The sequence below is a fragment of the Paralichthys olivaceus genome, chromosome 17, assembly GCF_024713975.1.
Source record: "Paralichthys olivaceus isolate ysfri-2021 chromosome 17, ASM2471397v2, whole genome shotgun sequence".
Lineage (NCBI taxonomy): Eukaryota > Metazoa > Chordata > Actinopteri > Pleuronectiformes > Paralichthyidae > Paralichthys > Paralichthys olivaceus.
This window is the reverse complement of record NC_091109.1, coordinates 5,121,685-5,137,354: the sequence shown is the minus strand read 5'-3', so window position 1 is coordinate 5,137,354 and position 15,670 is coordinate 5,121,685. Positions and strand designations below refer to the sequence as shown.

Genomic DNA, 15,670 nt, shown 5'->3' with positions numbered 1-15,670 from the left:
AACAAATGTGGATGTAGGTTAAATATAAGTTATTTTCCGGTCTGAGGTATTTCTGTTTTATTTATGTAGGATAGATAGCTGATTGGTAATACCCCGGGCTTAAATAGCCTTGTCTGTGCTTTTGTATCATCCCTTGGCAAACAGCCTCATAACTTGAATGTGGAAGCATATTCTGTCAGTGAGACAAACTGGCTCGCACAGGCCTACCTCTTTTGAAACTGTATTTAGTCACTAAGCAGAATGGCACAGGCCCAATCTAAGTGGCTTTCATCTGTCCAATTCAAACAGACGTTTGACCCCAGACATTTGCCTAATGTGTTTTTGTTATGTGTACTCCTGGCTTCACAAATGTCACAGTGGTTGGACTGGTGGGGGTTTGGTTTGTTACTCGGGGGAGGAGGGGGTCCAGGAACAGAGAGTCAGCCTGAGGGGGTGGGGTTGCAAGGCAGCAGTTATGTCTCTAACCTCTGCATTTTGTGCTCTATCCCACTGGGAGCTCGTGGTGTGGTGAACATAAGTTCCCAGTGATGACCGCCCCCACCTTCCCCAATCCACCCCCTCCACGGGCCAGACCCACTACAAGACTGCTGATCAGTGACTCGGCCCCCAGTGCTCTGATGACCGGGGTCCAACTGGGCAGGCAGCTGTGGAGGAGATGGGGAGTGCCACATTTCTGGCCGCCTGGGTTGCGCAAGTCAGAAGTCAGCCCCAGACAGTTGGGGCAGTCCTGACAAATGCTGCCATTAGAGGGGTGCTGAAAATTTATTACCAAACATATTGGTATTTTAGGGTGCAGCTAATTCAGAGTTAGTGGCATTGCTGGCTGAGGTTCTGTCTTTAAACCTAGCACTGGTAATCTGGTGTTAGGTTTAAAGACCTTAATACAATCAGTGCACTTGCAAAGTTCTACTGTGTATCAGAGTCGGAGTTATAATTTCAAAGTTGAGCACAACCTTTTTACTTTTTTTTAAATAAAAAAATATGCCACTTAAAACTTGTTGTCCTTTCTCAGATTGCAAACTTTTTGAAATTGTCAATTGAAATTCGGGGATATTCATAAAATAACAATTATTTCTATGTGTGAGAGGCAGAGTGTCTGAGATATGCAGTATGAAAACAGAGGAAGACAAACCAGAGAGAAACTGGTTCTTAAATAGTCCTACATTTCTAATGGAACAAGTATTATTTTGTATATAAGTATCTCAGATCAGTACTCCTTAGTGAGGTTTATATCACAAAGGCAAACCAATATAATTAGTTTGAAGTCTGAATGTTTTATATCTGGTCTTGTGCTTTAAGTGATGCTGAAAATAATTAGTTGTAGATCACAACCTATTTCGTGAATCAAATGTATTTATAATATTTTTTTCAAAGCCATGCAAGCTCTATTTTACCTATTTAGAATCCCACAGGCCCAGCTGCTTGTAGCCACAACACTCGCTGAATGCAGTGTTTAGATAATTTAAAGCCTGGAAGCAAATATAACAGGTCCTCCCTCTCAGCTGAGTTTGTCTTAATGAGTAAAGGCAAACACTGTGATCCATCTATTTAAAAATTATTATTTCTTCACACAAATGTATTATGGGGTTAGTTTAACACAGAGAGTATTTATAAGTAAGGTTTGATTCTAAGGAAGACATGAATCTCAACAACCCATAGTTAAGAAACTTATTCAGCTGAATTGACTCTACGTATTCTCTTTATCTTTTAACAGGCTATATATTCTCAGCGTAATGCCTGCAGTAGTGATTCGTGCGGCCATAGTGATGTCTCATTATGAGTAATAGGTCTCCAACGTGTGCTTGTTTGGCTTTTTTGGGGCCATTGGAGAGCAATAAAGTGTCTGTCTGAGGATTTTCAGGGTCCTCATAGACTTTCCCCAGGTGTGCCTCTCTGGTCATAAAGTAAAACTTGTCTCTCAGGGTACAGTCATGGATAAATGTGCCTACTGAGCAAAATACTTTTTAGCATGCACTGTGATTTTCAGGTCAAAAAATGCAAAGTAAAATGTAATAACTTTTGAAAATTATTTTGAACAGAGTTACTGAGTGTAATTGCTGTATTTTATATAATCTAAAGACAAATGAATATTTCACTTAACTCAAAACATGCCCCCTGTGTTTTGTTTGGAACCAAATGGCTGCAACAGTAAGGTCACGCTGTTCATTTACGTTTGTGACGTCCACTGAGGTTAACCATTTCCTTTGTTCCCCTCTTTCTGCGGAGGAAAGCTCCTTGTGTATTTTCAGGTTGAGGTATGCCGTGTTTACTTTTATCAGAGTTCCTCGGCCGCGGCAGGCCAACCTGATGTTTATTTATAAGGAATTCAGGCTTCACTTGGAACTTTCATTCACCACATGAAAGCACTTGACTTGCTACTAATTTACCTTGAGGGACTTCAAAATTATCTGTCTGTGCTGTCAAATCCTTTTTTTGTGGCAGCAACTTGTCATCATCAAAGATTTTCTGTGGAGTTTGATGAAAGCCTGGTAAATAGATGGGTTAATGTTATATTGTATAAACTTACAGCAGCTTGAACTGAGAGTAGCATGTTTTGGTACCTTTTTGTGTTTTTGCTGTCGGTGTTGTTATGCATGTTGCTTTTTTAGTTAGTTTTGGGGAGCTTTTGTGAAAACACGAGCAGTGGGTATGGAAGAGGAATGGAATAGTATTGAAAATGATCTTGAATTTCCCTTGGTCATCAGTGCTGTTTTGCTTTACCAAGCATATGTCACACTGTGCAGCTTTTTTATTTTCAACAGGAAACTCTGCACATTGAATAACTCAGGAATATCCAGTACCTAGCACTTACAGAGCTCTTTGACAAATTGCCATCCAGCAAACTTAATGTCCCACTTGTGTCAGGAGCAATGCTGGAGGGTAGGAGTTTTTTTTTTTTAAATCTTATTTTCCCATTAGTCAGTAGGTGAGCACTTCACCTGGTAATGCCTGTATAAATATATAAAAACTGTTATTTTATCCAAAGTTATCCCAAGTTCAGATTTCTACTCTTGGAGGAAGGTTTTTGAGTATAATGCTCTGCTGAGACTTGTGTCAAAAAAGGAACTTGATCCCCTCCATGTGTGACATTGTATAAACACTGTAGTAGCTCTACCCAAACAAATTTGCAGTATATGCATATGAAAATATTGCAACTGTGTCACCGGGGTGTTAGCATTTCGTTTCATCTGCACCATTTGATTCCTTGTCGCACCGTTCCTGCTTCTTTCACACTGTTTATATATTCTTTGTCAAGATAAGTAAACTCACTCTGTTGAGATGTCCTCCTTTATGGAACAACAGGAGGGGGAAAAATCCCACAGTTAAGGATCTGAAACTTTCCAACTACTAGGATTCCAGTTAGATGTACATTAACTCTTCATTCTTTATCTCCCAAATGTAATCAGCCATTTGAGAGTGGGTCTATTTCCACGTGTGTGAGAGGTCTGAGTGGATAACCTGTTGGCAGTGGGGGACAGTGCAGATCTCTCCTCACTCTAAATTGCAGACAGGCATCCTTGCAACCCCACATGAAGACCATTGAGTCCCATCAAGATAATCCTTAATAAAGAACGGCTTCACATTTAATCTTAGCTCACTTCTCAAATTTCTTACTTGATATAGTTTTTGGCAAGTGGCGTTTTAGTGCTGATGTCAGTTGGACAGTATCAGTGCATCTTTTGTTAAGCTTCCACTTGGCAGATGTAAATGCTTCTAAGCTTTTACAGTTGCAGGAAAAAAAAACAGTTGTAGTTTTTGCATCTAATGCGGTTTCTTTTGTACGTCTTTTACATTGTAATGTTAACGCGTTAAAAAGGCGATTAAATTTCACATTGGCTGTAAAGGACTTTGCTTCTCTGTTTTTATTTTTCCAGGTGAGGCATGTTCGACGACATGAACGGACTAAAAACTGCGCTAGTGTTGAATCTTGAACTATACAAAGAACAAAATGCTGTTGCACGTTGTTCCCAAAATGTAAAAAATTATAAGTACACAAACACTAATGGCTACTTTTGTGCAAATGGCCGGAAGTGAAATGTGTGTCACAGCATCGCACTGGAAAAGTTGCACTGTCTGTATCTAGACAAAAAAAGAAAAAAGAAATGAGCGGATTCACTCGGGTGTCATGTTTCCATCACTACTGATTGGAGTCAGAGACGATAAAAACCTGTGTTGAGAGCAAAATGTCAATTGACTGGGAGTGAATGCCCAGTGAATATCTATTCCCACTGCAGACAAAAGCCAGATGGTAGTGGGTTTTAGTGGATGGTGGTGGGTTTTTTCTATTTTGGAAAAGGGGCAATATTGAATATGTCTCAGTGCTTTCTTATCTGTAATTTTTTTAATCCATGTTAAATTTCTTTTGTTTTTGTTTTTTTACCAAAAAGAGCTTAATGACAACCCTAAACTCAACATCCTGACAAATAAAATAAAAAAATAAGCAAATATTTTATTTGTTTTGCAACTTATGTAAACCAGTGCTTTGTATTTAATTCTGTTGAACATAAGAAATAGAACAACAGCATGGGCTGATTGGAGCCTTGATTCAAAACATAACATGCAGCACTGCTTACAGAGAGTAAGAGGAAAATCTGACTTCAGTCATTCAGACATAAACAACTCTGGATAATGATACTGTGCAATTTGAAAATAACTCACTTGCAAAATTACATCTCCAGCTAATTTCATACATCTTGCTTATTGAAATAGAGATCAACAGAGTAAATCCAGCAAGTTAATTGGCACATGTACCCCACTGCTATTAGAAATCGTCACCTGAGAATCCCCAAGCATCTATTAGTCAATCGAGTTATCTGTTACCTGTTGAATGTGCAATATATTTCATGCTCTCATGCTGAAACATAAGCCCACCGGTTCACCTATGGGTAAAAAGGAAGTAGCGCTCACATTTCCAGCTCGTACACATCATTGCTGCTGTGTATTTAAATCAGGAGCTGTGCTCACAGCTCTGATCTATTTCTGTCAGCTCCTTGTTGACTGCTGCTGCACAGAGGTGGGTTGGCGTTGACCTGCTTTCAGTGTGGGTTGTGAACTCAGTGGCTGATCAAGAAGAAATCCTCTAATCTATCAGTTTCTTTTTGATTGAAATATGTCGTGGCTAGTGACAAAAACAGGCATGATTTTTCTCTTGTAGTCACAAACATGATAAATTTCTATTTCACCCACTGAACATAAGTAGCAGATATACAAGGAGTGCATACACAGACCAACCACAGACACAGTAGACCATTCTTTCAGCCATGGGTGTTCTTTTTCTCTCAGCACCTCTTTACCATAGTAAATGTATCGTTTCCTCTTCCTTGAAAATCATTTTTCAGCATTACAGTTGGTATTTCACCCTCAGTTTTATTACGTGAAGATTAAATTTTAAATGGCCCATTGCACTCCCAACCATTCATTACACAGGATTGATATTCTTGGGAAGAAAAAAAAAGTCATAGCATATTGAAGCGAAAGTTGTACAAGCCTCATCACCAGCTTCCATAAATCACCAGTTTGAGCTCATCAGTAGCAGCGTGGCCTTGTTTAGCAGCTTCGCACAGTTGAAATAATAACCTGGAGCAGACAGAAGGCAGTCATTACCTTGCACACAGGCGCGGTGTGTATATGTTGACGGAGGACTTCCACTAGACTGCAGTGCAGACGGACAGAGCCGGGACGCTCGGGACGCCGTTAAACCTCCCTGCACCCCATCACCTAAGCTAATGACCTGAACCCCTGTTTACCCTCCAGAGTTCCTCTACGACTAAGAGAGAGAAATCCAGCAGTGACCTAAGACTCACAAGAGAGAGCAGAAAAAATGTGGTTTGTGGTAAAAAAAAAAGAAAAGAAAAGAGAGCATAACAAAAACAAGGGAGAAAGGGGGGAGAAGAAAAGTGTGGGCCCTCAGGGTGTGTGAGCACAGCCTGGTCAGGCTAGTCGAGAGATCTGCCATTTCATTGTCTTAAGTCTCCACTGATACAATCTGGAGAGGGCTCTATTGCTTAAAGCTGCGAGTGAATGACATATGGGGAGCTGGTGTGAGGCGCAACTCCCGCGTGCCTCCTCCAGACCCAAAGTCTTCCTGTGAGAGAGCACCGAGCAACTTTCCTGCTTTTTCAAACGGCAGCAGCCTCCCTCTCCCTCCCTCATTCACTCACTCCCTCCCTCCCTCTCTAGCCGTCGCTCTCTCACTCTCTCTCTTTTTTTCCCTCTTCCTCAGACACTCACTAGTCACTGCCCGAAGCAGTAATCGGACAACTCTCTTTCTCACTAGGACTGGGTCTCCTGAGATACGGCGCGGGGCTCCATGGGTTCCAGCACCTAAAATGAAAAAGAAAAAGTAGTCTTGTAGTTTACATTCACTGTGCTACAGATTCTAGCAGCAGCTGAAGAAGCGCTCCACAAAGTTTGCTGTCCATTTCTGCTGGACTGAATGATCTGTCTGTAGACGATTTTTGTTTTAAGAAAGAGGACGGGATAAACACAGGGATTCAACCATAATTGTAGTGAGTATAATTTAAATTTCTACCTCATGTTTTATCTGATGCTTGTCTTGTCTTCTAATTTTGAGTGTGTCAGTGTGTTTGTGTGAGTGTGTGTATATATATATATATATGTGTGTGTGTGTGTGTGTGTGTGTGTGTGTGTGTGAAAATATCCCTTTAATTTTATAGATTTGCAACAGCTTTAAATTCAAGATATAATTCCCATTTAAAGCAGCTATGTTAACAAAGCAGTTGGAGTAACAACCACATTTTTGCTCTAATACTGTCATTATCTGTCAGTTAATAAATACAACCTATGGTACATTTTTTTATTATTGCTAAAATTATAATACTGTAGAGCTGTAAGAAAATTAATAATAAAGAGAATAATATCAACTGAACAATAATCTTCACATGGCAGATGTAATTAATTGATCGTGAGAGATAATAGCAAAACAAAAAATATTTTTTTCTAGGTGATTCTTTAATTTTAATTCAAGAAAATAAATAAAACATACTTCCTGAAAAATATATTAATCCTTAAAAGTAATTACTTTAAATAGATCTTTAAATGGCAATTTAGAGCTAAAACTCATAAATATTGTATCGATAATTTGTATTTTTGCACTTTCAGTTCAATTAATATAATTCTAGATATCCTCTCTTTGTGATTAAAATTACATTTTTAAACTGTCAAAAAAAAATCTGCATTAGTTTTGAAAATAATATCATCAGTGCCCAATTCCATTTACAAATATAGCATAATCTCCTATCTCTCCTTGGCCCAGTTTACATTTTTTTGGTCAAGCGAGGAAAACACGCTGCTCCCCTGCAGTGTGTCTCTTTTCGACTGGCAGAACAAACACAACCAACACAGTTAAAGCAGTTGACATCTAATGCCATCTGCTGAGGCCAGGAATGCTGCGAGGAGACCTGAGAGGCTCCCAGCGTCTGTCCAAGACAACAGGCCTCGACTCCCGGCCGTGCTGCGTCTCCGCTCGCCAGTGTTTCACGTGTAGTGGAGATGACTCAGCTGCTGTAATCACTAGCCTCGCTAATTGAAGGATGTTCTGGTTTAATGTTGTGTGCGTGATCACAGGTTTACATCACAAGTCAGGGAATTATTGTTTGGTGTATATGTGTGTGTTTGAAGGGCATTTCAACTCTCTGAAATTTTATTTTTTTCCCCTGTCCCTTTTCATCTTCTAATTCCTGTCATTTTCAAACGCCTGCTCTTTTTCTGTATTTAGAAAGGTGTGTGTTAGTAGATGAAAGAGAGGAAGTGGAGAGGTTAGGGTAGAGAGCCAGAGTGGCCTTCGCTCCGTGTAGACAAACATGACAGTGTGTGCGACCGCCTGCTGCAACCATTCACGCACACAATAACCTTATTTATCCAATTAACAGATAATGAGCAGGCTGATTTAGGGGCTGTTTACACTGTGTATTTGCTTTACACAGGCAGAGATCAGGGTCTCTCTCTCGCTCTCTCTCTCGCTCTCTCTCTCTCTCACTCTCTCTCTCTCTCTCCCTGCCTGGCTGCGGAGCTTCATGCATGTGTAGCAGTAGCGTGCAGAAGAAAGAGTGGTCGACGGTGGCATTGTTTGCCCAAGGCCTGATGCCTCCCGTATGGATGTGTTTAGCCGGGCCGATCCCTCGTCCTATTCTCTCAGGGAGGAAGATTGAAAACGGTGAAAGACACAGAGGGCTAATTGATCCTGCTTCGCTCGGAGGATAAGAGAGAGGGGGAGACAGAGCGAGAGAAAGAGGAAGAAAATAGGTGACCTCTTATTAAGTAGCCCTATAGTGGGCGAGCAGTAAGCAGGGGTTGTTTACTAAATACTGCGGGGTGTTATTTTGTTAACACACCTCTGTTTGGATCTGAATGTGTGACTGAAAGAGCAGGAAATGAGCTTTAAAGATTTCTGTTGATTGACATTACAGGTCCTCAATCACTAATACCCACTTGTGTGTTTGTTTGTAAATGGCAATATGTTTACATAGAGCAGGATAATTGAGAAGCTGCTGAGTCGAAACGATTGTATTTTGTAGAGATTGAATTGTATTGCAAACGTGCCCATAGTGCAACACACATCTGCAAAGATCAGAATAAATCCTTTTTGTTTTTAAAAGATTCTTAAAAGTATCTTTCCTAACATCCTCTGCAATTTTAGAATTTGCTTCACTTCCTATCCTGCATGCATAATAATTCCATTCACAGAACAGATCTGTGTCAGATTCGTGAGAATTAGAACAACTAGTCACAAGCATTAAAGTGATTTAGGCGTCAGATTCGTCACTGGACTTTTCTTTCATCTTGGTGCTGCAAAGCCTCTATCATTCTGCGGTGGTCTCGTGTGGTGGGCAGCCCGTGATAAAAATGTGCACCTTAAATCTTGTTTGATGGCCCCGCAAAGGAGAGCTGGCCTTCTGGAAATAATTTTGAGGGTTGAAGAGCACAGTATTAACAGATTTAATGTAGCCATTGAGTGAATTGCTGGAGCACTGTGTCAGATTGAGCCCAATGAGAGAGACAAATTGCAGCGACAAACAACACATGCGTGAGTAATTGTGCTTTTAATTGTGGACAAGTGCAAACATTTTAAATTGCATGTGAAGCACTGTGTGGTTGCATAATTTGTCGCTATCAGTCTCTTTGTGAGTTGTGCTGAATATCCCACTACAGTAAATTAAATCAGTATCAATAAATATGCAGGATATGAAAGTAGAATAACAAACAAAAAATCTCATGCTTTTATTTAAAATTATTTTTGTGCTTTATTGTTTAAAAATAAATTTAAAAAATCAGACCTGCACCACCATGAAATTTCAAACGTCTATTTTATTCCAAAATGACTTATCAACAACTCAACTTTTCTGAGGATGCAAAAAAAAACTCCTCTAAGCTTTTTAATGTTGCGTTTGTTGGCAGCCCCTTTTTTTTCAGCCACGTATAGAGATACAAGTGAAGTGTAGCATTTTGTAAACTTGTGCCTAATTCCACTCACATCTGTGTTCAATTGTTGTCTGCATCTACATTCTTTGCGAGTGGATTTATTTTTCCTGGGCCACCATGTGGATTCAGCTGACCAGCTTAAGTGAGGATTAGTTGTTTTAAAGTTAGATTTTGATTAAAGCATTGTTTTTCAAAAATTGTAACTCACAACACATGGCTTTACATAGTCTGCAGGACTGTGCACTTTGCCCTGTAAAATTAATATCTGGTAAAGACACAGGGAGTGGAGGATGGACTAGACAAAGTGTAATTCACTCATATTTATATAATCTTCTGTTTGATCTTCTTGTCATTTATGTGAAAATACTTTTGCAGATGATATACAACTTTCATGTGAAAATAGGTAACTCTCACCTCTACAGTCACACAGGCACAGAGAGAAAATGATTAGTGCCAGGTCAGACAGCCTGCATGCTGAGATGATCTATGCTAAAAGCTTGGCTGACTATGTTTACCTTTGGAAAACGCAGGTCTTGAAATAAGAAAAGGGAAACAAAAGGGCCTGCAAACAACCGTGAGTGAAGCGTGTTGTGGCTCTTCTACTTCGTCTCCTTTTTTTTTTCGCTTGATGACACTTCCACCGCTTCATCTGTAGCTGGGCTTTGTTCTTGTTCGCTTCAAAGACCTGGCAGTTCAGGTTGAACTAAGACGCACATCAAAGATGCTGAATGCGGACACCTTTTTTTTTTTTTACGATAAATATTTAGCGTGGCAGAAGAAAGGCTTGTTTTTGCTTTTAAATCCCTGCTCACCCCCCACCCCCTCTCTGACTTCTCCTTCCCCATCTCCCGTGCAACCCCCCTTCTCTCTCTCTCTCTCTCTTTCTTTCTCTCTCTTTTCACCTGGCTGGTTTCACCTGCTGGCAGTGGCAGAGACACCAGCATGGTAATGGCTTCACTGGCTTCCAGAGAAACACACACACACACACACACACACACCACATCAACCCACCACAGAACCCTCTCCACAACTCCCCCCTCAACTCTCGCTGTTAATGTGCTGTGGCAAAAATAATTTCTCTTTCGTCTCTGGTGTTTTACCTCTGCAGATTTCGATTTCTCTGTTTTGTTAAAATCCCCTCTGCATACTTTAATATTGTGAAATGCCAGGAGGAGGCACTGCTGTTGTCTGTGGCTTCTAAGAGTGAAAATGAAATATAATGGTTATTTTCGCTAAGATGGCTGCACCATAAGCAGCAGGAGAGGAGGCGAATTGTAAAGCTGGAATGGTATTCATGAAGGCTTTGCCTTGGTGTGAAGAGCAAAGCCCGGTGAAAAAAAACTAAGAAAAAAAAAACTTAAGACCATGCATGCAGCTCAGGTTACCCTGGCTCATGTAAACAGTCAGCTATTAAAAAAATCATGCCAGGATTTTTGAAAAAGAAAAATCAATTTATTATTTTTCCTTTCATGACCAGCTGTGTACCTTTGACCTTTTTTTGGACCCTGTGTCCCCATGGTGGGCAGGAGTCAGGTCAAATATAGTGTTATAGTCGTACAAGTATACGGCTCCGCTTTATGTTTGGAGAGACGAGCAGAGCGGGAGTGGACAGCAAAATGTAACTGTCAGCTAAAGGAGAGTAATAGAGGCATTCGTAGCGTCATAGGAAACATATGTGGCTCCATATGCTCTCTGTGTTCTTGTTTCCAGTCTCCTTCATTGTCTGAGATGCACCACTGATCTGGGGGCCTCTAAAGTGCCCTGCATGTGTGAGTGTGTGCGTATGTGTGTGTGTGTGCACCACTGATGTGGGGGCCTCCGATGTGCCCCGTGCACGAGTGTGTGTACACATGCGGACATGAGTTATGTGTCTCTGTGTGTTAGAGAAAAAGACATAAGCATGAATTTTCATGTTGCCACAGGAAAAGATAAGATTTATATAAGGCCTGTGTGAGTGTGTGTATTATTCTCTTTTCTGCTTTTCTGTCCATTGTGACTGTGAAGAGGGAAGTTGTGTGTCTCTGTGCTGTGGCCCCAGGCTGGGGCAGGCCCACGGAAAGCAGCCCTGACGGTCATTAGGAGCTGTCAGTTTGCTGGGATGGGGAGTGCTGATAAATTTCAGATAGTGTCAATTGCAGATGAAAGATCTGCTGAAGATGCTAGGGGTGTCACGCTTGACTTGTCTCTCCTCAACAAGTCCCATCTTCCTCCCAGCAGCAGGCTACCTCAAGCAGGAAAGCAGGCAGCCTCTCCCACCCTCTGCTGCCCCCTCAGCCTGCGATCCCCCAACCCCTCACCCCTCTGCCTACCTTCACCCCCGCAACAACTCCCCCCCACCACCACCCCTTCCTGCTTACCTTGGCTAAGCAGCTTTGCATGTTGATTGGGGGAGGGCTAATCCAGTTTGCAGCTGTCGTAGACCAATGATGAATCACCTTTCCGTCATTTGGCCGTGCTCCCCTCGCTCAGGGAGGAGGGAGGACCTGGCGGAGGAAACAACAGTGGAACAGGGCTGCGACTCGGGAGGGAGACAATGCGTGCCTCTGTTCCCCCAGCTAGCCTCCTCTTCCCATTCTGCTCCAGAATAACAATAATGTTTTCTCAGACATGCCTTTTTGTGTCAGGGATGGCTCTGGACTGTGACATCGAGCTGCAATAACAAGGAGTGACATTGTTTCTGCCCGGGCAGGTGGAGGCAGAGTACAGAAAAGAGTGTGGTTGGTTTGAGAGGACTCTGAGCCGTTCTGGGTGCAGGTAAGAGCACAGTTGAGCCGCTGCAGCATCAGAGACGTTAACCTCTGTGCGTGGCTAAGAGATCGTCTTAAACACTCTGCTAAACAACTGTCAACTTCTCTCAGTCTACTGTGTCTTCTGAGGAGAGATAGTGATGTCAGCTAGTGACTAAAATGTTTGGAGGATTGAGAGTGAGATGTAGAAAAGAGTTTAGTTGCACAGTCCTTAAGTGCTTATATTTGCACCTCTGTGTTGTTGTATGCTTTGAGGGTGTGATATTTTAAGGGCAGAAGTAAATTAGGATACCTTAGGGAAAGGATAATGCAGCCATTATTGGAGCATGTGTGAAGAAGATTGAATTAGCCTTTAGGATATTTTTTTTTACTTGCATTACAGCGTTGACATTTTTCTAATCTAATGCTGAAAAATATTTATTTTCCAATAATAATTAAATTGGATTAGGCCTGCAAGAAAAGGACATTGTTTGATAATTATATTGCAAAGCATCATGATATAATAACATAATATAAATAAGTAAATGTATATCATCATTTAATCTTTTTATATCACAATTCTAGTTTCTCTCTTTCTATCTGATAGCTTTCAAACGACTGTACTTAGAGCATTTATCTCTGTTGCCTTGTGTAAGAGGCCAATGTTTATCGATAGCAGAGATAGCCAGAACCCTGGGACCTAATTGGAAATGGCAGAATAATTTACAAAACATTTGCTCCTAATTTCATTAACTCGCCATTTCAATGGGAACGGTAGCGCAGACAAATAGGGTCTGGAGTTTGTGGCTGTGCTTTTCAAATCACTCGTGCCTTCCCTCGACTTCATTGTCTACACTCGATCAAATCCTTTGAGCGCACAAATGAGGAGATAGAGTAATGTTTTTGGTGGCGTGGTCTTTCGTATAAACACAGAAACAATTAAGGAGCTTGCCAGAGCAAACACACGCCTCATGAGCTTCTCATCTGCCCATCACTGAGGCATGGGCTCTTTACAATCAGGCAAGAGTGCTGCACGTTTAACAGGCACATTAACTGATGCCTCAGACCAGCAAACATCTGTTAACAGTCTTCGATACCACACCAAACAATATACACTAAGGGCCATTTTTACTCAGAGTAAATTGATAGTAAACTCTTTGTGTTCACATCTTGTACAACTTGTTGTGGAGCTGCTGTAATAAGAGAAATTGTGTCTGTCTTTTCAAAATGTGTCGTGTTTATTTTGTTTTTAATGCCTCAGTATTTCTTTGTGCATTTGTAAGTGTGTCATATTTTTGCATATAGAATCTATGTTTTTTTCAAGTACTTTTTTACTTTATCACCTGGCAACATCAATGTCAATATTTTGGAAAGAATTGCAAATATCACAATCCAAATAGCCAACGAATATGGAGTAAATTTTATATTTTAAATGCAAATGCAGAAGAATGTATTTAGCACATCTGCTCTTTTATAATACTTAAATGTCTATTTTTACTTTTTAGTATTATCACGTTTTATTAATCTAAATCTGGACTAGTGTATTGAGCATATTGTGTGCACAACATTACGTATCAGAGCTGCGTGTCTTCCCTGAAACCAGAGCGATAAGTGTAATTTGATTTGTGTGTGTGTGTGTGTATCCTGTCAGGTCTATGGAAATGCAGGATCTAGCCAGTCCTCACAGCCGAGTAAGTGGAAGCAGTGAATCTCCTAATGGTCCCAACCTCGACAACTCACACATCAATAACAATTCCATGACACCCAATGGCACTGAAGGTATGTGTGTGCTGCCGCTGCTGTTGTTACACTTTAGCTGTTCTCTCTGTTATGTGTGGTTTTATTAAATATAAAAATGGTGATAGAAACTGTATCCTAACATTCACTGTAAAACTGACTTCAAGTCAGTGAAGCTGTTGCTGCGTCATATGAGATTTCTTTTAAACACCTTTATGATAATTTATTACTGTGATATAGTATTAAACAGCCAGTAAAACAATAGAGGGAATGCACTTAATATTGAGTGGATTGCAGTGACGAGTATAGACAATTAGCTGTCCTACTATTGGCAGCTTTAAATTGTCAGTTCCTCTTGTAGTTATTTTCCGATGACTATTAGCTGTTTATTTAAGTAACCATGTAATTATTCAAAGCCTACAGCATGGAAATGATGCAGTTTTGCATGAGGTTACTATTGTACATAGTTATTTACTCAGGTGATTCACCTGTGCCTTAAATCTGAGCCTTTGTTCGGTGAAGTTATTGAAAATGTCGCCCGCTGTCACGTAACCTTCACATTAGTCTGTTGTTGTTTTTTTGTGTATTTATGACACAGGGCCCGTAGACATGGTGCCGACTGTCATGTGTCCCCTTTGCCATTCTTTCTTTCCCATAGGTGATAACATCACAATGCTTACCACTGCAGACTGGTTGTTAGGTTCTAACTCACAGTCCGCTGCAGGTTTGTCTACTCTTGGTGACACAATGAAAGCACAATACTTGGTGATTTCCCTAAACTCATCTGAGAGCGAGAACAAAAGGAGTCTTTGTGGTTTTTCGTTTTGAGCCACCCACCACTCTTTTAATTTGCCCCCCCCCAAAAAAAAATTCATCAGCTGCAAAATGTCACCTCAACTATTGTGCCTTTCATTCAGAAACTCTGTGGTATTTGCTGTAACTGTTGTGGTATTATGTTTCAAGCATGGTTTGACGCAACTGGATTTTCAGTCCCATTGTTGAGTGAATGTTCAGATTGTGAAGTTGCATACTGTGCATTTTGCTTTCATTTGAACGTTCCATGCCCTTCCCGAATACAGTCGTTTTTGTGTGCTCCGTGCGCTGAGTGTGCTAGTTTATGCATGCACCTCGCCACTATTTTTCATCAGTGTGTTGTTCGAAAGAATTGCCCCTTGTCTACATATGTTTCTGCACCAAACGTGCATAGCAGAAACATGTAAAACATGACAGCAAATGGCTCCTTCAACCATCAGGGATTCCACTGAGCATGACTCCCTTTGCCCACATTGTCAATTTGCTTTGCCAAAAAAAGAGAAAAAAGAAAAAACCTCCAGCCCGCCTGAAGTGAAATGGATTGATTTCAAAGCTTCCCGAGCTGTCAGATAGCTGTGAAATTGTCTTTGCAGATCTATCGTTGAGCTGTTTAATGGAGTCAAGGTCAAACAGTATTTGCTACACTCTTAAAAAGATTTTATACACCATACATTTCCTTGACATCTCAATTGTGCTTGTATTTTTTATCACTGACTCTTAACACACATCCCCAGTGTTTTATTTCATGCTACATTTAAGTACAGATAAGCCTGTAATTCATCATTAAACAAAAGTGATAATGTAGGATTTTATTAGTTTAGTATTATTTAGTATGTGAGATTATTTATGTTGCTCCTGAAAAATAGTTGAAATGCAATTTTGAAATAAATAACCTTTGCATAGGAAAATGACTCGAGGTCGTAAGATAAGGATCAGTGATAAAGATAGAGTCT

General features: G+C 40.6%; 1 protein-coding gene across 15 annotated transcripts in view; it reads left to right on the top strand.

Moving 5' to 3' along the window:
• The window catches only part of eya1 (EYA transcriptional coactivator and phosphatase 1), a 63,840-nt gene that overhangs the window by 17,011 nt on the left and 31,159 nt on the right, over positions 1 to 15,670 (top strand). For 5 of the 15 annotated variants that reach the window (XM_069512021.1, XM_069512018.1, XM_069512017.1 and 2 more), the window contains 2 exons: positions 13,819 to 13,946; positions 14,563 to 14,628. In XM_069512021.1, coding sequence (XP_069368122.1) covers positions 13,823 to 13,946; positions 14,563 to 14,628 — 190 coding nt within the window. In that variant the 5' untranslated portion in view covers positions 13,819 to 13,822. Of the gene's footprint in view, positions 1 to 2,624; positions 6,510 to 11,301; positions 12,196 to 13,818; positions 13,947 to 14,562; positions 14,629 to 15,670 lie in introns of those variants that run through there. The other 10 variants (XM_069512022.1, XM_069512023.1, XM_020087768.2 and 7 more) reach the window with 6 other exon arrangements.